The sequence below is a fragment of the Lonchura striata genome, chromosome 5 (genome assembly GCF_050655825.1).
Source record: "Lonchura striata isolate lonStrDom1 chromosome 5, ASM5065582v1, whole genome shotgun sequence".
Taxonomy (NCBI): Eukaryota; Metazoa; Chordata; class Aves; order Passeriformes; family Estrildidae; genus Lonchura; species Lonchura striata.
The window spans coordinates 19,217,000-19,240,217 of record NC_140707.1 but is presented as its reverse complement, the minus strand read 5'-3'; the positions used below and the strand labels follow the sequence as shown (position 1 = coordinate 19,240,217).

Here is a 23,218-nt window from a genome sequence, read left to right as displayed (position 1 = left end):
GGAAAGCAAAATACAGAGTTTCTCCAAAGCTTCTCTAGGAGAAGAAAAAGAAACAGCTTCTAGACCAGACATCCTAAAAGAAAACCCAAATAAATGACATTCCCAGAGATGCTCCAGCTCCGGACTCACTGTTAGTTTGATGTTTATTCCTCTCTTAGGACTCCTCCTTGTGCAGTGGAGTTTCCAGGTGAGAGAATTAACAAATCTTGTTTAGCTTTCAATTTCAGTACCTCTGTCACAATGCACTTTTGCTGCCTGAAACTTCCAGAAGCCAAAACCTGGCATCGGAACTGCAAACACTGGCTTGGGAAATCACATAAGCCCAACTCTCTAAGGATCATTTTCTTTTTTGTTTTAAGTGTGAATTCTGTTAGAAATACCTGAAATTGATGATTTTGGCTACTTAAAAGTAATTATTTAATCAATTTTTCCTGACTCCTCATGGCCATTAAGCCCTGTTTTTGGGGAAGCTTTTTCAGGGTTGCCTTGCTGCGTGAGGCACTTCCCAGGCAGTGGAAGAAGTAGTGCCTCGTTTTCTGTCCCAGCTTCCCGGATCCTGGGACAAATCTATCAAGTGAAGCTACTTTGATCAATCCAAATTCCATTTTTGGAAGTGATCCAGGGCAGTACTCTACATTTGGCCTCGAGATTAATCGATCCTTGCTCTTTTCCTATGCCCATGGATTAACGTCTCACTTTCTACTTCACCAAGGGACTTTGCAGCAGCTCCTGTAGAAATGTGGTCAACGTGAGAGGAATTTGAAGCAGCTTCTCAAATTTAGTACAAATCCAGCACCGCACCATGAGCATCCTGTTGATAAATATGGACATGACTACAGCCTGTTGTGGAGGCTCCACATCCCTTTCTGACAAGGAAAAGCCTGCAGCAAGGGGAAGAGTTCTTGAACTGCACCCCAGCAGGAGCTGACTTGGAGTACTCAACATCCATAGGCTGCACTGGGAAAGCTCCTGGTACAAACCGGATTGTCTCAGAAAATCAGAGGTGGCTCCAAGTCTGCATTTGCAAAGCCAAACCAGCACTTGGGGATGGCTCCCTGTGCTTCACTTGATTTCCCTTGACTCCTGCTCCTCTTGCTTGGGTAAAAGTAAAAAAAAAGAAAGGAGACACAGTTTGTTTTTTTCTTGCTATTGAAAATCTAAATTAAAAATCAACAGCCAACAGCAGATTGGACAGTCACAGGTGTCTCATGACAGAATTTCTCCACTCCATGCAGACTTCTGCACAAGGTGAGGCAATCCATGAAAAACAACTAGCATTAATCATCAGCACCATTAAAGAATCAAAAAAAGGCTGTTGGGATTTTCTTCCTTGACATTTCCAGTGGTGCATCAAGCACCAGACTCCCAGAGAAGTTCAGGGCTGGAACTGCAAAATCTGGACAGCAAGGCAGGACCTTCCGGCTGAGGACTGAGAGGAGCAAAGCCTTGGGAAGGACCCACCCTGACATGAACAAGAGCAGAACAGCTTTAAAGGGATGGAAAAGTTAATTTGATGTAACCCCATGTCTGTCCTTGCAAGAGCACTCAGTGCCCTGCTGCCACCAGCATTCCCAAAATCCAGGAGCAGCCACAAACCCTACAGCCCATTGGTGTTTTTAGCAGAAGTAACAAGCACATGAACAAAAGACAAAGCTGAGCCCGATGCTGAGATTTTTCAAAAGAAAAATTATAAAAAAAAAATATTCCATGCAAATGGTTCAAAAAGTTTATTGAATATTTAATTTACAAAAATCATATCCCTATGAGGTGTTCTAAAATTGGATAAAATAAACTGCATATAAAACCCAACCCTAGTAATGGAAATACAACACAGATATGAGACCATGGAAAGGAGAAAAAAATAGTAATAATCATGACATATATGTGACATTCGTGAAGGATTGTCCCAACCATCCAAGAACTGTCTCAACATGATGCCTTCTCCCTTGATACTCTGTACAACTGACCATTTTGTACAGGCCTTCCATATCCATTGGTCGAAATTTAGAGTTGATAAAAAGTCTTTACCTTCTCTCTTGGCTGCTACACCAGATTTGACATTTTCCTTTTGATCAGAAGGTGGAAACAGACAGTACAGACACTGAACATGTGCACTATTGGATGCAACTTGCTATCTTTGGTAGGGACCCTAAATCTGCAGTGGTCAGCTTTCTAGAGTGACAGGAATTTCAGTTTTGGCAAAAAAAAAAAAAAAAAACAAAACCAAAAACAACCTAACAGGTTTGTGTTGTTTAGAACACTACTGGCAGTTTCTTTTGAACATACAAAAAAAAAAAAAAGTCTCTTGTCTGGTTTAAAAATGAAGATAATTTACATGGGTTTCAAATCCAATCATTAACATTCCTTGACTTGAAAATGGTTCCATAAATTGTCACTACTGCACAGCAGACCCTTCCTTCCTTGTGTGAGTATGGATGCACTGCACACAGAACACAACTGCAATCCCACCCCTCCTGCCTTCCCTCCCATTTAAAGCAATGGGAATATTCCTGCAGTTTGCCAGTTTCCTTCTGAACAAGCAGGAATCTCCTTGGGTGACTTAACACATGCACAGTAACTTTTCCAAGTTTTCCTGGGAAAAGAGGAGGGTGAAGCAAAAACAAAAGGGTGAAGGAATTTGGGACAATCAGTGCTAGAGAGTTGGCAGCCCTCCTCTGGGATAGCACGAGCAGGAGGAGCAGGACCAAGAAAAAATAATTTAAAAAGAAGGAAAAAAAATTAATTTAAGAGCCAAGGAACTCCACTTTAAAGGAGAAGGAAAAAGTACCAGACTGTTTCCTTCATAACATTAATACTCCATAAATATCAGACAGTATTTGATTAACTGCAACTGCAAAACATTTTCTTCATTTTTTTCAAGCACTATCTGGAAAAGATAAAAAGAAAAGGAAAAAAAAAGAAAATAAACCAACTCAGCACCTCCCCAGTCCTCCCCATTTGGTGGAAATACAAATAACCTGCATAGCCGTGATTTTCTCAGCTGCAAAGGCTTAGTGGAAGACTAACTAGACTTGAACACTTGACTAAATCTGCTCACTTAGGAGTAAAACATGCAATATTACAGCAGACAGCTACCTGTCCTCCAAAAGGCTTGGCTAATTTGGCAGAGAAGAAACGTCAAAAATAGATGAAAATAAATCCCAAGAGCCTCAGTGAAAGATGGAGTAGTTACAATATATTAGCGATTTCTGTGGCATAAATGTTTTAAAAAGCATCAGCGAAGTATTAAATATAAAAGCCATATGCATATACCCCCTCCATCCTCGGGAAAGCCTCGTGGTCTGTCTGTAGTGTGTGAAATGGCGTGTTGGCTGGGGAATTAAGGCATGAGCAGCAGCAGGAGTCCCTACTGCCTGAGCTCCACATAGTTGGCGGGGAAGAGGCCGTAGCGGCCCTTGCAGACCCCTCGCCACCAGCCGTCGTCGATCATCTCGATGTTGGTGATGATGTCGTCGGGGTCGAAGGAGATCTCGTCGTCACCCGCTGCAGGGAGAGCCCAACAGGGTCAGCACCCACACAGCTAAGGGCTCACAACAGCCCAGCACTTGGGTGGAAGAGCATTTTGGAAAGTGCCACCAGTCCCACAAACAGCACCCAGTAATTCGCAATCCGCACCCAGCAATTTTCAATCCGCGCCCTTGAGAAACCCCCAAATCCCTGACTTTTCATTTGCGACCACAAGAGACATAAAAGGCAAAGGAAAAATCCAGGTTTATCTAATGCAGAACAAAGTTTTTAAAGCCAAAAGGTGAAAACAAGAGTTTTGCTCACCAGCTTGGTAATCATAAAGGGCTATGGCTGTGATCCCAAGTTCATTTTCATACTCGTCATACGCATTTTCTTCTGAAGAGAGAAGAACAATTAAATCATGAAGTACATTATCACCCTCAGTTCTTTTCTGTGGTGCCTCTCCTTCAATTGCACTGCTAACCCACACAGGAAGCAGGCAACAACCCATGCTAGGTTTCAGCAGTGCTGACATTCCTTCTGCATGGACTTATTCCCTCAATCACACACAAATGAAGCATGAAAAGAATTGTTTACAAGAGGCATTGAGTACAGGACTACATAAAACCAATCAGCCCTGTACTGCTTCTGTAAAATGTGACAGGACAGCTGAGCCCAAGATCACTGTGTAAGACAATAATTAATACAAGTGCTGGCATGCTGGGGGGGCAGAAAGGGGCCTGTTTAGAATTCCCAGGTTTTTCTACCACAGCAGGCTTATCCTTCGCAGTTAATTTAGTAACCAGAAGAGGTGAGAAAAAAACAGGAATTCAGAAGAATCTTACTCTTGTCGTTTCATAGATCCCTACTCCACTCCCTCACAGAACCCAACACATCAGTATCAAACTCCAAGAATTGTTGATTGGATGTTTTTCCTGGTGTGGCACATGTTTAATCTCCAGCTCAGTGCTTTCTTCTCCCGTTGAGCTACATTCCATGGGGTGGGAATGGTTACCCTTGAATTTCTTTTTGAACTGAGACCCTGGAGAGCACTGTAATTACTCCAATATCATCTCACAAAAGTTAACTAACTTCAACACCTTGCTGCAGCCATTTATTAATTTCCTAATTAAAGTTTGCTGGTGGGGAACGTAGAAAGTCTCACTGGACTGAGAGTTTAGCAAACCAGGAGAGCATGCTATCAGCACAGCTGCTCATTAAGCTCTCGCACAAGGAAATAATCCCTATCCTAAAAGGTTTGCTGGGAGACACAAACCTGCTGCTCCTGCCACCTCATAGACAGTCTCTGGCTCGTACTCTGCCTCCCGCTGGCTCACTGCTTCCTGGTAGTCCAGCTGCGCCGCTTTGTAGCCAGCCTCTGGCTCCTGGGCAGCAGGGTAGGATGGGCTGGAGCTCCTGTAGGCTGACCCTGCTTCATAGGAAACTGCATCCTGCAGGAAGACAGGGGAGCTCTGTCAGGGTTTTGTGAAGAGGTTCCCATGCTCAGGATCAAAGCCCACATCCCAAAGGAATCCCAACAAACCTGGTAGAGCGGACTGGAGGGCGCCTTCTGCTCCACCACCTGCGTGACAGGAGAGGGTGGTGGGGTCTGCTTCTTGGCTTTAGCTTGCTCCTAAATCCAGGAGGAATGAAAACTTCAGTGCAGGTCACTCACTGATGAGGGGACCAAGAGACAACCCTTCAGAATGAAGGACAGGCAATATATCCTGCAAGGAACTGCTGTGGTCACAGAAGGACTGGGCTGGCTGTACAGAGCACCAGAAATGCAGCACAGCAAAAGGAAAAAAAAAAAAAGGAAGAAACAAAATCCCCATGGCACATATGCATGCCTGTGTTTAAAAACAGTTCCAGAGCTGTTTGGCCCATCTCCAGAGGAACTGCAGGGTTTTGGTGCTCAGTGTATTCATTCTGCTCATCAGCTGGCTGGGCCTCATGTCCCATTTCAGCCTGAATTTAAAGAACCTGAAGCCCACACGTTCTGGGTGTAAAATTATGAAGTGCCTTTGGTGAGAAATGGTCGTGCAAGCTCTGGTAGGTCTGCAAAACATCCTGCCAAGGCAAAGGACTGAAGAGCTCAGACAAAAGTGGGTAATATACAGTGACAGACAGGATTCCAATGTTCAGGGGAATTAAGAGATGTGGTAGAAATAAAAGCAGCATTGCTTTTGTGCTCTGTGACACAAAGAACGTGGATCTGTTCTGGCACTCAAGTGCTTCATGCTATGCCATCCACCAGTGAATCACAGGGCAATTCCACAATCATTGGAAAGCCACTCATTAGGGAGGCAGGACACAGAAGTGCAAGAAATACTGTGTTGCTCACATGACACAAAATCAGGTAACTATTTCAACACGTAACTTTCATTTTGCCTCTCTTTATCACAGGTGAAAAGTAAACCATGAATCAATCCAGGGCCAAACTGTCTTCTTTACAGAAACAAAGGGGAGAGGATGTGTGCAATGGAAATCAGTTACTCCAGCTATAACATCCCAGAGGATTCTCAGGAGAAATGGCAGTACAGAAATGCAGTGGTAGGACTCTGCTGCAAGAAATTCTTCCTTTCCTTTTCTTGTCACAGGTCAGAAAAAAATACATCCAACAAGGAAAGCAAAGTGTGTCTTGAGAACAGAGCCAGCTTTGAAGACAATTCAAAGCTTAGTGCTGTGCTTTCTGGAAAAAGTCTCTCCTGATGCAAACACTCCCTCACTTTTAAATCCTGTGCTACAGATAAAAAAGATAAAAAGGCACCAGAAGAGTGAGTATTAGAAGTCAAACCTAAGTTTGGGGACAAATTAAGCAGTATCAATCCATTAATGTTGGCAAACGTGGCAACAGTTTGACTAATTTGTCCTAGAAAATGGGCCTGCAATCCAGATTATAGTTTAGGATAGACACAGCGTAATTGCCATAAAACATTTAAATTGCATGGTTCCCCTCAGGCTGGGTTTTGTTCCACAATGAAATGCTCCATGTGAAAGAGCATCCTGCCTTTTTTTGCAAGGCAGCAGAGCACAGTGAAATCATGAGGCAGCGCTGACTCAACCCAGGAAGAGCTCCCTGAGCACTCTTTGCCTGTGTGACATTTGTGAAAAGCAAACCAGAATGAGAATTACTAGTAGCCAGGACTCTGGAAGGAATGCAGTCCATGTGTACATTCCTATTGTGGGAGGGTGTATGCCCACATATCCTCTGAAGTGAAGAAGTTCACTGGCAGAAAGTTAATTCCAGCCAGAGTCCATCCCTGCCCTTTGCACTCTCTGTGGATGGTGTGGATCACATCCCTGCCCTTCTCCTACTCAGCTTGGGAGCAAGGGGCAATGCCAGCAGAGCCATTTCAGTTCCCCTCAACCTCATCCCCCCTCTCTCTGTGTTTGCAGAATCCCACAGTTAACCATGGAGATGTTCAGGCTGTAAGAACATTAATCATCTGGTTACAGGGAAATTTAAATACCAACTTTGGGGGAAAAAAACTCCAAATGTGTCCAGGCAACAGAATCTTTGATGAAGCACAAGAAAAATCCAGCAAAATGGCTTGGATTTAACTCACACTCAAAGCAAAAATACCAGTAGAGAAATAACGTAATTACTGAGATAACAAAATAATTTTAAAGAAAAAGATAAGCAATTAAGGTCCCTTCCAATCCACACCATTTCATGACCTCTTCCTCTCCCAGCTTTTCTCCAGCACAGTAAAGAAACCCCAGGAGTGTTTGGGAGAAGGTACTAAAAGTCCACACGGAGGAAAGGCAACATTAGAATAATGCACAGAAGATGAGCTCCCATTCAGCTCGGGATACATTTCTGCAGTGAACATATGCTCACACTGCACATCGTGATGCTGTAAGGCAAAATAGGTGATAAGCTGAGAGAAAAGGGGGAAACAAGGAAAAATTAATTAAAAAAAAGAAAAGAAATCATTTTAGAGGAAGAAAGCCTACCAGACAGTCTTTTGTACTCCTAAAACAAATTAATTACATCAAGCCTTAGTCTCCTGTAATACAAACTAATACAAACAAATATGCAAATTCCATAAAGCAGATAAGATAAACGTTCTAGAATTATCTTGCTCATGAATAACACAAAAATCATGAAGTTTTTACCCATATCAATACAAAGTCAATTTTTTAAACTCCCTAAGATTCAATTAACATTTGGAAGATTATCTTCCCCTGATCTCCTGGCTGTGTGTTATACCACCTCCATCTCCCAAAACACTGATCCCAAAGGAACAGCATCACCAGCTCTCACCAAGGGATGAAATTCTTGAATATGCAGGGCCTTTTGGGGACCAGAGAGCTCTCCCCTCATGAGCTCCTCCATGCCCAAAGGGAACATGGGACTGCCAAAAGGCAGAAGCACAGGAGGAAAAGGCCAGGCTGGATTCAAACACAGCTGAAGTACAGGCACAAACACACTTTCACCTTTAAGGGCCAGCTGGAAATAAGGAACCTTTTCTCAAAGATTCCTTTTTCTCCCAGCATTGCATTGAAACCAGGCTGCTCCAATGGAATTTGACTCTTACTGACCTCCAGTTTCCTCCGAGCCTCCTCCTGTTCCTGCTTCTCCCTGGCCATTCTTTGGGCTCTCTCAGCTTCTGCCTTCCTTCGGTCTTCCTGCTCTTTCTCCTTGGCCAGGTTCTCAAAGTTAGCTCGGATTCTGCTTGTTTTATTGGCAACTGTAACATGGAAAAAACTTAAGTCAAATCACGTCTCAGGTTCTATATAAAAGTTAGCCTGGAATGAGTTTTCGCTATGAATTTCTGCTTCTCTGCCCTCTGAGTTTTTAGTTCAGTCAGGAAAGTCCTTCTATCCCTCTTTCTTCTTCTCCCTTCCCAGCTCAAACCTCCTGTGCATCTTATTTCTCTTCCAAAAAACCTCTGTAATGCTTCTCCCTCCTCTCCTTCATAGTACAGGCTCCACCACTACCCCACACAATTTATTCTTCCTTATTCTCATGCTTTTTATTCTCCCTTCCTTAACTCTGATGATCCTCAAGAGAAGAAAACAAACTGGAACAAAGCAAAACAACCTCTAAAGGAAGGAGGGAGAATATCTGAGGCTGCTAAAGAGCTGCAAATACAGCAGTTCTCGCTGGATGATCCTTACTCAGCACTACTACATCAATAATCCAGGATTTTGGACATAATCACCTCCAAAGAAAGGATTTGGGGCCAATGCCTTACCAGCTTCTACTGGCTTGGTCTTCTGATAAGTTGATGATGGTTTCTCAATATCTTCAAAAGTTGCTGCATTCTATCAGTAAGGACAAAAATGATACATGTAAAAACCCCCACAAATTCATGAAGACATTCATACAGCCTCAACCGGAGATAATTTACTGTGATACTGTCCCTAAGGCTTTTAGCAGAACATCAAAACCAAACCAGGAAGGATCAAAACTTTACAAACAGAATAATCCTTTCCGCAAGTCAAGCTACAGAGAATTAATCTTCAGGGGCAGTTCTGAACATATCAAAATCCTATTAATTAAAAATAAAAAAGTTTATGAGTGACTCATCAGAACTAAAAACAAGGCAATAAACATACATTGTGTAGCTGTTGCTGTTCTAATCCACATAAGCTGGCACCAGCTCTGGGTGTCTAAGATTGCTTTATAAAGGTTTAGAAAAGCACAAAACTCTGCCCTTAGACTGGAGAAGTGTCCAGAAATAGAGAGTTGAGCAGTGCAGATCTAACCAGGCTGTTCTGCCTGGCCAGAAGTCATGGCTCTTTGAAGCAACTTACCTTGTCCATCCGATCTTTCTGGACACCGTACTTTCCTCCAAATCCTTTGGAATAATCTAAAAGAAGGACAAAAAAGGTCAGAGCAGGGACCTGTGTGCCCCTCCCACCTTGCTGCAAAATGCAAACAGCCACCTCAGGTGCAAAGAGCCATTTCAGCCTCATGCAGAGCCACAGTAACAGCCACCAGAGGAAATGCAGCTCCGCTTTGATTCAGAGAGGAGACAGAAGCCCAGGAGCCCTCAGGAACACCAGCAGATGACAGACTGGCCACATGCATTCCCTGAGTAAACATGAAGCTGAGGATTGAACAGGTATCAAGCAAGGATTAAGGGAGGAGCCCTCCTGATGCATCACTTCTGTAACACAGCCTTTGACAGCACCAAATCTGAGCCTTCTGCAGGAATCATGGAGCCTGAGCCATTTTGCTTTGCTCAAAGTAGACTTCAGTGACCACAGAGGTGTTTTGGTTTTGGCTTTTTTTTTCCTCTTTGTGAATGGCAGGAAAATGTTAATTTTCTTATTCCAGTGGTTTTGGCTGAGATACTCAGCTGGTGAATATTAAAGCCACTGGTGAATATTAAAGCCTGCTCTACACATGGAAAGGGGAAATTACATAGGCCAGCTTTAGCTGCCTGAAGCAACTCACCAGCAGAGAAATGGGGTGGCTGTGCTATCCCATACCAGCCCTGAGCTGCACACTCTTCCTCCTAGCTAGTGCTGCCCTCAGCACTTGTCACACTCCCAAATTCACTCACCAGAGACATTGATAAAAACAACAAGCAAACCCAGACAGGAGAGAGTTTCTGAGCTCATGGGAACATCTGAGGAGCACCAGAGCAGCACAACAGCAGCAGCAAGAGTGTGTGACTGGAAAAACCACCTCTTTGTGGTGTGTGAGCTGTAGGAATGTGCCCTTACACTGCCCATGTTTCCTCTCAGTCACTGGAATACAACCCCTTCTTTTTCCTCTCAGCCCCCAAACCACTGGCTCTCCCTGCCAGCCACTGCAGTGCTTGCACTCAGGCTCTGAAAGTCTGAATATGTGTCACTATAACATAGGAAAATATCCATTATCAATGAATAACCTCATTTTCTTCAGCTTTGTATGTATTTTCAACCAGAATAAATATACTACACTTACATTTTCCTGCTCCAGACTCCTCACTTTAAGATAATGGAAAACTAGGAATTCATGGGTTGTACCCCAACTATTTCACAATGAATAAACAGAGCATTATAACAGCATTTGCTCACCCAAGAAGCACAAATATTCCCTACTTCTTTCAAAGACTACAATAATTTTTAAATTATCTTGCCACAGCTCATTTCTTGTTAATGGTTACCTGAATATTTTTCCACAAATTTACCCAGGCAGAACTTTATATTTAGTCTCTAAAACTGATTTCATTAACATCATACTAACAATAATGTCATTACCCTCCTGCATGTACAGCTATAACTAATTCAGGACTTTGCAGAGCTGTTGACTAAACACTGGGTGTTTCCTGAACACAGGCTTGCTTGAGCTAATAATTTAAGGGTAGAATAAAGAAAACAGCTGGATCATGGAAGAATAGAAGCGCAATGAAGTGTCTGCACATTCCTGGCATTGATCTACTCAGAAAACTATTTCAGACTGTGTGAGAAGTGGCTGCACTGGTAAGAAAGTAACAAGTGAAAACGGTGCCTTGTTGAGATTCATGCTTGGCTAGTTTCTCCTTGTAATCAAACCCCACAGCAGATGGGTCCTGCCTTTCTGTCTGTACACCAAATTTCCCTCCGAAACCACTCTTATAGTCTGAAAAAGCCACATGGGATATATTAAAACCAAGGCAGGGAATTAAAGTTCAGTCAGAGACATTCAAAATAATTTTTGCAATATTTTCAATTATCAGCAATTTTTGATAGTGAGAGAAAAAAGAAATATGTTAAGACACTTCTACAAAAGTAAATTGAAAAAAGTCTCAACTCAGATGATTTATCAGATACAAGAACACCATTCTGAAATCACAGAAAAAAAGCATTTCTCAAAATTTTTCATCCATACTGCATAACGTACTTGCATTTGATCAAAGGTATGAACACAGGTAAACAGGTAATTTGCTCATCCAAACAAAACAACATATGATACAAGAGAATAAACAAAATAAACACCAAAACAGTACAAGAGAATCAAATGATGAGCTTCCTTCATCTGCATGGTTAACATTTGTACAGAGAGCTGATTTTTAAATAGGTGTGAAGATGGGCCCCACAAAGACCACCCTCCAGATATTCCTAAAGAAAAGAGGAACGTTTCTGCTGCCACACAGCTTGAGGGAGAAAAGATTTCAGCTAAGAGCTGATCATTCCATACTGCTGCCTAGGGACCAGCCATTTATTTATTTTTAAATACATATATATATATGTGTGTGTGTGTGTGTGTGTGTTATAAAATGAGGGATGGCACAAAAAAAAAGGGATTCAGGTAATCCTCTCACAACAAGTCTGCTGGAGCACCCAACAGAATAATATTTTGAGGAACAGTTTTAATTTCATTACTTGAAAAATATTAATTTCTTTAAGTCAAGAGCAGTGACAGGCAGAGGGCTGAGGAGCAACATCGGCATTTTACAGGAAGTTGTATTTTGACTGGGAACCAAGTATTTCACAGAAACAGGTACCCCACAGGCCATGAAAAAGAACAGCATTTGATTTTAGACTCTTCCTGCATGGAAACAAGGATCTACACAACAGAATTCAGAAGGGAAAATTTATTTGTGGAAAGTACAAAGGAATTCCTAACCTGTGGTTTGCAAAGCTCAACTGAAAAAGGAAAATAATCCAGCATACTTGCAGGCCCATAAAGGGAAAATTTAATCCTGAGCCTGGAGGTGGAGGGGCTGGGTGTCAGCTGTGCCAAAGCTGCTCTGTAGCCACCAGTTCACCCAGTGACAGCAAAACCCAGACACAGGAAAGGAGCCTCACATCAGCTCCTGTGAGGCTCCCAAAGACACCAGGGCAGGGCTCACACAGGCAACAGGTCGTCAAAATGAGGGCAGGCAGAAAGAACAGCAAGGAACCGAGAGCTGATGTACCTTTCTGGGACTCGTGCAGCTGCACCTTCTCCTGGTGGTCCCAGCCAAGGGCACATTTGTCTTGTCTATCTGTCTGCACACCAAACTTGCCTCCAAAGCCCTTTACATAATCTGTGAAGTTTTCAGAAAATATTATTGCAATTCATAGCTGCAAACCGCATTTAATAAAAAACCAGGAATATGTTAGGGGACAAGCTGCACTGTAAATAATGCATTCGCTCTTTTAAGGGGATCCAAAATCTGCACACGCGTGGGGCAAACACACATTTACCACAAAAAAAACCCCAAAAACAAACAAACTAAAAACTCCCACTCAAAAAAAAAAAAAATCCAAAGTATTTTTCCCAGGTTTAAAAGGGTCTGAGCTACTATTTTTAAAGAAGATAATAAAAACCTTTCTGTGATTCATGTTTTTCTGTTTTGCCTTGATATTCAAAGCCAACAGCACTTTTATCCACTTTGTCCTTGTCGACACCGTATTTACCACCAAAGCCCTTGGAATAATCTAGAGATAAGAGGGAAGAGTTTTGCTTGTAAGTGTTCAGCAACAAAATCATGACCTTGAGAAATTGTGATAATTAGGGCTGTTAGCACTGCACTGTGTTTTAAAAGAAGCACTGACATCCACAGCTAAACTTGATTTCAGACACTGAAGTCAGAAATCCTTCAGAACACATTCTTTGGGATGGAAAATATAATAGCATTTTGCTGGGCAATGCCAGCCTGACTCCTTGGTAAAATTCTGAAGACACTTATGGTGAAGTGAACTTCAAAACCCACATCAGCAACAGCCTGAATGCTTTTAAACACCCCCTGCTCCTTGTCAGCATTTCTAGAGTTCAAACATTTCTTTGGGACAAACAGAAAACAGATGGCAACAATGTCACAATTTTTCAATAAAATAGTCAATTTTTGATTAGATATGGCTGGAAACTTGAGCAGCAACACAGTATTAACTCTAAACACTGTTAAATGTTTTAATCCACTAACAGCTGAGTCTTTTAGAAGCACTTCTCTGTGATGGTTAAGCTGCTCACAGTCTGAGTACTTTGATTTACAGTTTTTCAAAATGAGCTGTAAAAAACCTCCAGACAAACATGTGTGCCCTGGACCATCCCTTAAAACCAGGCAGATTTTTTTTTTTGGTTTTTTTTTTTGTTTTTTTTTTTTTTTTTTTTTTTTTTTTTTTCCCCCAAGAAGTTGAGGTTTTCAGCAACATAAATTTTACCCAGCATTACCTTTCAGCAGGTTAGGAGTGCAAGGGGTGTAAAACATGAGTACTTTACAACATGGGCTATGGGCAGTGCCTAGAGCACTAGGGAAGGAGCCTGCTAACACATGTGTGTCTATTCACCCTTCTGGGAGTCGTGTTTCTCAGTTTTCCCCTGGTAATCAAACCCCACTGCACTCTTGTCCACTCTGTCAGCCTGTACTCCATATTTTCCACCAAAGCCACTTGAGTAGTCTGCATTGAGAGTAAAGCACAATAAAAACAGCATGAAAGCAAATTGTCATGGATACAGCATAGCAGCAATTGAGGGGAAAAACAAGTTATTTCAGAACTGAAGTATTATGAATGCTTTAGCATATAAAATTCAGTTTAATTTTAACCACAAGATAAACAACAGTCCTACAGCTTATGATGACTCCCTTTAAATTATTTCCCTATTTCCAACAGAATGCAATACAGCAAAGAGCAGCTCCCAGTCTTCCTGACACGTCCCTGAACCTCACTTCAGAAAGAAAAATGAGACTTCTGATGACCCACTATTTCCTTATCTTAAAACCTCATCAACTCAAAAAACTGCTAGGAAATGGATTTTTTCCTCCTCTGTTCCACTAAACCCACCTTGTGATTCGCTGGGAATGTCATGCAGAGGTCTCACTAAAGAAGGTACTATCTACACAGTGAAAGAATCTACTCTATTTTTTATCGAAAACGTGCCCACCAAGGTGACCACCTCCCCACTTTACCTTTTTGGGAGGGATGCTTCTCAGTTTTGCCCTGATATTCAAACCCAACAGCTGACTGGAAGAGAAATAAAATGACAACTGTGACAGAGTTAGGCATTAGGAGAAAAACTGCACACACTTCAGTGGACACAGCATGGCAAGTTCCTTTGCCTTTCCATCCTGCTCTGACCTTCCGGAATGGGGGCACAAATACCTCTTTAACTTATGGGCCATATTAATTTACATGGCAGTTCAGTGCATGTGCTCATGGCCAGGGTTTTGTCCTCCCTTGTCAAGGCAAATTTTCCCAGCAGCACACTCCAGCCTGGTCTTGCCAGGTCCAGCAATTCAGTATGACAGAAATCCAGCATTTCCATGAAGAGATTGTTATGCAGTCTTGGAACAGAATATTAATTATCCTGCCCACCAGCTCATATTGTGATACAGGGCAAACCATCCCCAAACATTTTACAGTATTCACACTGACCTTGTCAAAGAACACAAAGAAGTAGTGTTTTAACATCTCTTTTCAACTTTCTTTTCAAGTCATCTCAAATTCCCACGAAGGCTTTTTTCTACTCTGCTTCAAACAGTAATTTATCTCCCTAACAGTCAGTGTTAGCTTCTGCTAAACTTCAAAAAGAGCAGCCCACAGCATCCTAAGGCATTGGAATTCTGCAGTTTTATGTACAAAAGGAGAAAATAAACCACTGTGGGTGGCTGCAGGAGGAAATCACTCACCTGGTCAACTCTGTCAGTTTGTACTCCAAACTTGCCACCAAACCCTTTCACCGAATCCACTTGGGAGCAATGCTGAGAAAGTTTGGATTGATATTCATGTCCAACAGCTGACTGAAAGAAATTGGTGAAGTTCAGAGACAGCAGTTCTACACAGTCCTATGTGTCAGACAAAACACTGCACCAAGCAACCAGAGGGTGAGTTTTGTTACCAACATGCATCACTGGCACTCCTCCTGTTGAAACCAACTTCCCTGGAAATTCATAGTCACTTGGGAAGTCTCCACAAGGATGTTGCCATGCTACCAATCCAGTCTAGGCAAGGGAAGTGACTGCATTTTATGCCCTGCATTTGCACTTCAAAAGCACAGGAATGAAAACAAGACAGGTACAGTGGGAGTCTTGATGGTGTTCATGCAGAATCTGAAGTGAGTTTCAGGTGAAACACATAGCCTTGTGTTTATTTAGGGATCTCTTTTAGCTGACAGGGGACTGCAACAAATGCAACAATATTTTTGTACAACAATACAAACACAACCAAAGCCAGCTGCCATTGGTTTAGGGAGGCACCCAAGTCTCCTGCATAAATCACAATTAGGCATCTTCCTCACATGCAAAATGGTGTTGAACATGAGGAGATGCATCCACACCTGTGCCAAAGGTATCCCAGCCCTGCACCCTGGCTCTGGAAGTTGAGCTGAACAGAGGCTGAGCTCCATCCGTGCCACAACAACTGGCAGGACACAGGGATATGTAATTACACACCTGGAAGTGCCTCCCCACACAGCCCTTGCTAGTGTTACACTGACCTAGTGCTAGGAAGCCCTTCCAGCTCCTGGAATTGATGCTGCAGCCTCAAACCTTGAGTAAAAATGCTTTTTCCTTGCCCAGTACCAACACTGGGAACTGGCCAGAGCAACCTGCAACTCACCAGCAACTCAACATTGCATAATCTGTGCCAGGCAGCTAGACCAAGGTAAACTAATTAGAGGACACAAGGTCTGCACACCTTGGATTTTACAGTGTTTGCTCTTTTTCTTCCACACAGGGGCGGGAGGGAACATTCCCAGCAGGTTGGGAAGCAAAACATTGGCTGAAGTCACTGCCAGGTAACAGATGAAGGAGATCAAGGATGGCAATAACAGGACACTGCTTTAACTCAAAAGCATTAAAAAAGCTCCCTTCTTTTCCTGACTGAAACAACCATGCTCCTGTCCATTTTGCAGGTGTTCTGTAGTACATAAATATGACAGAAAAGGCTCCCACCTCCCTTTTTTCTTCCCATTACATTTATGAAAAACAGGAAGCTCTGGAAATTTTACGTTTTACATGGTGTTACCTGACCTCCCTTTTGTTACACCAACTGAGGTATAAGTGTGGTGTTTTCTTGGTGGTACCAGGACTTTCTGCATTTCATCAAATGCAGAACATTACACCAAACCCCTCCTCAGAAAAAAAATTTTTTTGGTAATCTGTATTTCAGAGTCAAACACCCTCATAACTTCTCTGTACATTTTACACCAGCTCAGGAGTTATGGCACACAGAGTGATGGAAATGTTCATTTTAACTCAGAACCAAGGTTTTGCCCTAAATGCAGCAAAACCCTGCACCATGACAATGCTACAGCGACCCTGATTTAATGGCCAAGCTTTAAAGACAAGCTGTAGGAGCAGCACACCTGCACAGATACCTGCAAAGGAGACATCTCAGCCACAAGGCTTCAGAACTACAGTTACAAGGGAGAAAGATTCATTACATACAGGAACTGTGAACACCTCCTGCCACCAGTATCACTCGCATGGGCATGACCAGCATGTTTTTCCCCACGATTAATTCTGGCCTATGTGAAACACTGCTGACTTTTGTTTCCTTCTTTTTCCCCACAGACACAGGTGAGGGATAAACTACTGACACTAGAGAGCAGCAGCAGAACAGGCCTGGTGATTGAATCTGCTCAGCAATTCCTTTTCTCAGATTCAAAGGCTGGCCCACTGAGAACTGGACAGCAATTAACTCTGGAATATGAGAATCCAGCAAAAATTTAGGGCTGTCAAGTTACCAAGAATACAGAAAACAAAGAAAACTTTCTTATTTAGAAATGTTTTGATTCTTATTCTAGCAGAGGTCATGAAAGAAAGCAGCCAGAAGTTGATATGCCTATTTATCATATGACTAAAGGAGCTATACTAAGAATTATAATTTAACAGTATAATATAAGCAGTCTATATAACTCCTTGTATAAAAAAACTACCATCTAATTGAAGTACAACATTTTAAATACTTGCATTATTTGTCACTGTCACAGTTTATTCTCAAGTGCTGCACTCTGATTTTAATGCAGCAGCACATCCTTTTTTCATTTTTTTGGCAGTCTCTATCTATATGCATAGAAGAGCTGGCCCAGCATCTAAATAAAAAGATCGTAGTGGATTTATTAATGCACCAAGTCCTTTGTTCATTTAGAAACATAAATTTAAAAACTTGAATCCTGACTCCAGGGGAATCATCTCCAGACTTGGCATCAATCAAAACCACGTGGGGCCATTGCACAGCCCAGAGTAAAGCTGGAACAAGCTCAGCTCACACAGAGGGTGGTGCTGGCCAGGCTTATCCCTTGATCCCAGGGAAGTCCCATCCACACTTACTTTATCCATGCGATCTTGTTCCACGCCAAACTTCCCTCCGTAGCCATGGGAAGCTTTTGGTCCTGTTTGCAGCTCCCTCTCTTTGAGGTTCTGGTGTTCTTGGAATACATTCTCCCTCAGCAGATGAATACTTTAAAAGACAACAAAGCAGCAACTTTTACTAGGGAAGTTTCAGCAAATAACATCAAAAAGATGCAAAATATAAAGCTGACAAAACTATAATCTTAATTAGAATTTGGATCACTTGTATTTTTCAAGCCCTTCCCATTTTTTTAGTCTACAAAACATTTCCTCATAATCTGAGACACCGGATTTGTCCCACTGAAAAATGTTTTTTAAAGAAAGGAAAGAAACTGCTGGTTTTAAGATGAATGTGGAAGGGAATTTTGCTATTTTAACAATAATTTACCTACAACTGATGTGTGCATGAAACATAATTTTTTTTTTCATTGTGTCCTAATTTAAATTCTTTATATTTAGATGGCAACTTTTCAGAATCGGGATCATCTCTTATCACACAGACCCTGTGGTATCAGGGCTAATTCTAACACAGCATTCTGGACAACACTGTACTGCAAAATAAAGATGTAAGGAAACTTGCACCTCCTCTTCCCAAAGTGATCCCTTAAAATTCGCAGAATTGAACTGAGGGCAGTGCAGGCTATTAAAAGAAGAGTAACCCAAGGTGTAATCTGTACTTTAAACACTTTCCACCTGAGTTTTAGGATTCCTCAGGTGTAATTCAGCCAGCAGGAATTCCCACTGCCCTCAGAACAGAGCAGAGTAACACTTATCCCTGAAGTAACCAGAGTTTAGTCTCCCTCTGTTTGCAATATCACACATTTCCTAAAGTTCTGTCCTAGATGCTTTTTAAAGAAATACAGGATTCAGGAGATGCATAATTTCTGTTTCACATATCCCTCTGTGATGCACTTATTTGCTTTTCCGTCAGAGAGCTCAGTTTGTTACTTTGCCAGGGTTTTTATGAGTTTAGTTGTAGCAGTTTTCTAATCAAAGTGTAAGAATTAAGGGACCAAACATTTCCTTAAAATACCAAACTGAAACTACTCAGATCCCTCAGCTTCTCCCCTGGCACTACTGGCTCTTGCACCAAAACAGCACAAAAAAAAATCTTTTCAGATACAGAGGCAGGAAAAATCACATTTCCAGTGACAAAGAAAGATTAAAGCATCCCTGCACAATATTTCTGCTCTTAATTTCAGCTCTGAAGACACTGACAGATTTGAAAGACCAGCCATCTGGAAAATAATCAATCTTCTACAGGGACTCTTGTTTTAATTACAAAGACACAAGTAACTGGGATCATGAATTGATTAAAAGTTGCCAGAGTCTGTGCCTATTAATACATTTCACAAGAGAGCTGCTTTACTTGATGTGCTCTTGGTGGCCAGATCCATTCACAGTTTTAGCTCCCCAGCGCTGTTCTTTCTCACTCACATCATTCTGTGAAAGACACACATAAGAAAAGAGTTAAAAACCCAAAGGAATCTAGTCACACACATTTCAGAGCTCACAGCAAAAGCTTCCAGCAGTCACTGGGACCACAAGTGTTGGAAAAGCAGCTTCACTTCCCCTCCACTCCAGGGACACACTCCTGACAGTTTATTTGGCCAAGACACGTCCCCCACCCCACAGAGCTCCTCTGGAATTATCCCAGAAAAAATTCCTGGTGGATCAGTATACCCCAAAAGCCATACCACAAAGTCTGGATCTGTCTCCCAGTCATCAGCTCCATCATCCTGGCTGACAGACACGGTGTGGCCTGCAGTAGCCTTCCACATCTGCAACACCAGCAAGAGAAGCAGGGTCACACTCCACTCACCTGCCAGCTCATTTGATTCGTGCAGGAGCTGACACAGGAGATGCAATCCAAAATCCCTAATAAAGTATGTTATTTAACCACATCACCAAGAGCTGTGCTTGCAGTGAAAACAGGTTGACCTCTGGAGCTCAGGTTGTCTTCTCAAGCTGGCTTACAAACCTGTTTAACTCTCCCATTTGCACTGTAAAAAGATTAGGAGTGATTGCTGTTTCAGGAGAACAAAGTCACCTTTCTTTGCTCAAATTAATGTGTGTCTCCTGTGCAGTCATTGCACTCAAAGACTTCTGCTCACACAGGTTACCAAGCCAACATGCACTTCCAAAGACTGCTGCTAATTCTGGATCCTGTGCATACAACTAAGGTGTAGGAATAGGTAATTTTTTTCCCCCAGGCACTAAAAATGGTGAGCACAACATTGTTCTTCACCTGCATTACACCTGCACAAACTCTTCTGCCGTGCATGGAGTTCCAGCATGGTGACTGAAATCCCAACAACTCTAAGAATTTGCACACAGTCCAGACACTGCTCCAACAACAACAGAGAACAGGAGTGTCTGTGCTCCTCGGGTATCCCCAGTGAGACATGGTGCTCACAAACTCAGCACCTTGTCTGGATTTCAGGAGAAACAGAGGGTGACTGCAGGAAGCAAGACTCATTAAAAAAGCAAACAATGACTTCTAGAAACAACACCCAGCACTTTAAAGAGGTTAATGATTTGGGGCCTCTCAGTTTCTGGAAATTTTATGCCCCACAGCGTATCAAGTTGGATATTTTTAATTAACAGTTCAGCTAGTTAGCAGAATTCCTGATCTTCCTGGTGCTAGTGGCTGGATTTTACACCCTTTATTCAACATAAATCAAAACAAATGCAGTCTAGAAAGCAAAATTGAAACCTCAAACTGCATGCTGCCTGTTCTCCCAGCTTTTTCAGAATACACTTCAGAGAAAAGATTTCATTTTTTCTTTGCTATTCAACTAGAGTTCAGTTTTTTAAAATACCAGCATTCTGTCCACTTACCTTTATACTTGTAATTAGGAACAGATTACAAAGATAATTATAATCGGCTATTTAATTCACACAAGCATAATTCAGTGGGTGGGATGAAAACTCACTCCCTCTTAAATGCATAGCTAATAATCCCTGGGTAAAGTCCACAGTTCGTTCTGTCAGGCTCGTTTTGCAGCCTGGCAGAATGAGCTGATGAGCCACTTTTATGGAACATTTCAGAAATTTCAGGGCTGGTAACATGATTGAAAATAGCTGGAAAACTGACAGTCAAACACCAGGGTAGCAAATGCTGGAGTAGCCTGGAAGGAGAGTGCAAAAGCAGAACAGGTGACATATTAACAGTATCAGCACATTTCACCTCATGTTATTTCAGGTCTCCCATCTCCAAATTCCCCTGGCAGCTAAGGAACTAACGTTTATAATAGTACCTCATATCCAAAAAGCTTCTGAGACAATGAGTTTTTAACCCAAACCTTTAGAACACAGGTGGTTTAACATCATCCTAGAAATACTCTGTCTAAAGCCTTATCTCACATGATTGTGTCGGATTGTCCTACTCTTTCCTACTAAAATCCAATCTCTCACCAAAAAAACCCCAAAAGCCTCGGAAACCCAAAAGCAGAACCCAACCAGCTCAATAATGAAATTCAACATGGGTCCAAGCTCTTCCTAACTTCTCCTAAGGGGGATGTTTTGTATCCATCTTTACTTGCTCCATCACGCTGTGCAAGATGTTTAGGAATGGAGAGCTGACTCACGTGTGCTCTGTATGGTGAATTTCTATATGCTTTGTGCCAAACACAACTTTTTATCCCCCGAGTACTTGTTTCTTGTGCTCACTTGATTTATGTATTTTGTTCATTCAGCTGCGCTTGGACAAGAACAAAAGCTGGATACTTTAGGTTTCGCTGTTTCTTCCTCAAGCTCTCACAAACAATAGCCAGGGAAGAAGGATTTCACACGCAGTCCCGTGCAAAGTCCAGCGTCCACCGCGACTCTCTGCAAACCACGCGCACAAACGCCAACATCTTCCCGCAGCTCAACCCCGCACTCTGTGAATTCCACAAAAAAGCAGAGCAGCCCCAGCGAGCAGGAATAAGCCTGGTTTCCGCCTGCTATTCCAGCACCGATCCCAGGGCAGAACGAGGAGAAACACGATCTATTAATGACTCACTGGCTCACGCGGCCATGATTCCTGAAGGAAGAAGCAAACGCTACGGTTCGAACCCAAACCCAGGCTAAATATATGCCTGGAATGTACGCGCTGCTGTGACTAATCAGCACACGCATCATCCTGCGCAGCACGTCAGCGGCAGCCTCGGCAGCAGCGCGCTGCCGGGCCGGGGCCGCGGGGAGCCGGGAGCGGCTCCGGGGCTGGCCGGGCCGGGCCCGGCACCGCGGGCGGGCGCTTTGCCCCACCGCCGTGGGGAGCCCCCGCCGCACACGCTTCCTCTCAAGTTCCCAGCTTCGCAGTTGAAATAATGTTTTTTTTCTTTTTTTAAAGAAAGGGAATGACACGGAGCCGCGACGCCCCCCGGCTCTGCCCTGCGCGGAGCCCCCGGCCCGGCCTCCCTTCAGCCGCGCCGCGCTTACTCTGCTGCTGCCTCCCCGCCGGTGCTTCCCGGGCTGGCGGCGGCTGCTGCTGCAATTTCCGCTTCTCCCGAGCTCCCACTTCCTCTTCCCGGCTCCAGGTGGGAGCGGGACGGGCTCGCTCCGCCCCGCCGGGAGGGGCCGCGCCGGCGGCTGCGGGAGCGCCGCTTCCCCGCGGGCCGCTCCAAGCATCGTTAGTACTTTTGTCTGGAGCGGCTCCGTCCCCCGCTCCTTTCAGCCGCTCAAAAAATGCAGCCTCAGTAGTTGTAAAATGGCCACAGGGGAGTTGCTGGTGCAGTTGTGAGCATCCGTCTTCGTCTTCTAATGCTCACTTTTGCACCGTCGTGTTTTGGAAATCGCATCTACTCCGTCCCCAGGGGTTGCCATCGCTTTTTATCAATGGGCAAATGGTTCCCCCGTGGCTGGGATCCGATCCAAATGAAACGGATGCCAAAATGGAAACTGGGGGGTTTAAAACACTGTGGAATGAGGTACAGGTTTGTTTGCGTCTTCTAAAGGAGGGAAAGACCCCAAGTAAGGATATTTCTAGTGAAAAAAAAAAAAATTACCGATAAACACACAAATTCAAGCTGTAATAGAGGGCAAGATGATAAAAAATCGAGGTGAACACAAGAACAACGTAATTCCAAATGTAGCCAGTTCATGTCATAAATAGGTCAGTTACTTCTTCCTGGATTACATGCAGTGCAATTTACCCCGTAAAATGAATACAGCATATTTGAAAAGGACTGAATTTATTCTAAAAACATTGTCTGCTGAAGAACACGCGTGCAGAGAACCTCAGTCCTTTAGGCATTACTTCTGTCTCTTCTGCGTCTTTTTGGAGTCTTCACCTCTCCCTTCAACTACAGGTAGAAGCAACAACCACATTTCTCTATCACTTTTCACCCATCTATTCCAACATCTACAAAACCAAAAGGTAATGACACCTCAGTTAACTACAATTTCCCTTTCCCTCCCAAGGCCTTACCATTAACAAACAATGAAATTAACAAAATGTACAATACCTTGTGCACCAAAGCTGCAACCCTGATAGTGGGAAGTGAAAAAATTTCCTTTCAAAGGCAAAGTGACTCTTTAGTTTCTTTTAAAAGTACCACTCCCAA

At 43.0% G+C, this 23,218-nt stretch overlaps 1 protein-coding gene across 10 annotated transcripts; it reads right to left on the bottom strand.

The window, feature by feature from the left end:
* Positions 1–1,712: 1,712 nt before the first annotated feature.
* CTTN (cortactin) lies at positions 1,713–22,161 on the bottom strand. 10 transcript variants are annotated; one of them, XM_085581249.1, is made up of 17 exons: positions 21,260–22,161; positions 19,367–19,450; positions 19,039–19,112; positions 17,649–17,778; positions 15,006–15,116; positions 14,286–14,340; positions 13,666–13,776; positions 12,706–12,816; positions 12,312–12,422; positions 10,922–11,032; positions 9,235–9,290; positions 8,673–8,742; positions 8,017–8,165; positions 5,012–5,101; positions 4,745–4,919; positions 3,793–3,864; positions 1,713–3,504 (listed from the first exon to the last, which is right to left on the bottom strand). In XM_085581249.1, exons 2-17 carry the CDS (start codon positions 19,448–19,450, stop codon positions 3,368–3,370), a joined length of 1,647 nt encoding a protein of 548 aa, XP_085437375.1. In that variant the 5' UTR covers positions 21,260–22,161; the 3' UTR covers positions 1,713–3,367. The 10 variants fall into 10 exon arrangements, with proteins under 10 accessions (XP_085437375.1, XP_085437376.1, XP_021411564.2 ...); XM_085581250.1 differs by having other exon boundaries at positions 21,676–22,161; XM_021555889.3 differs by having other exon boundaries at positions 22,095–22,161.
* Between the last annotated feature and the right edge of the window lie 1,057 nt (positions 22,162–23,218).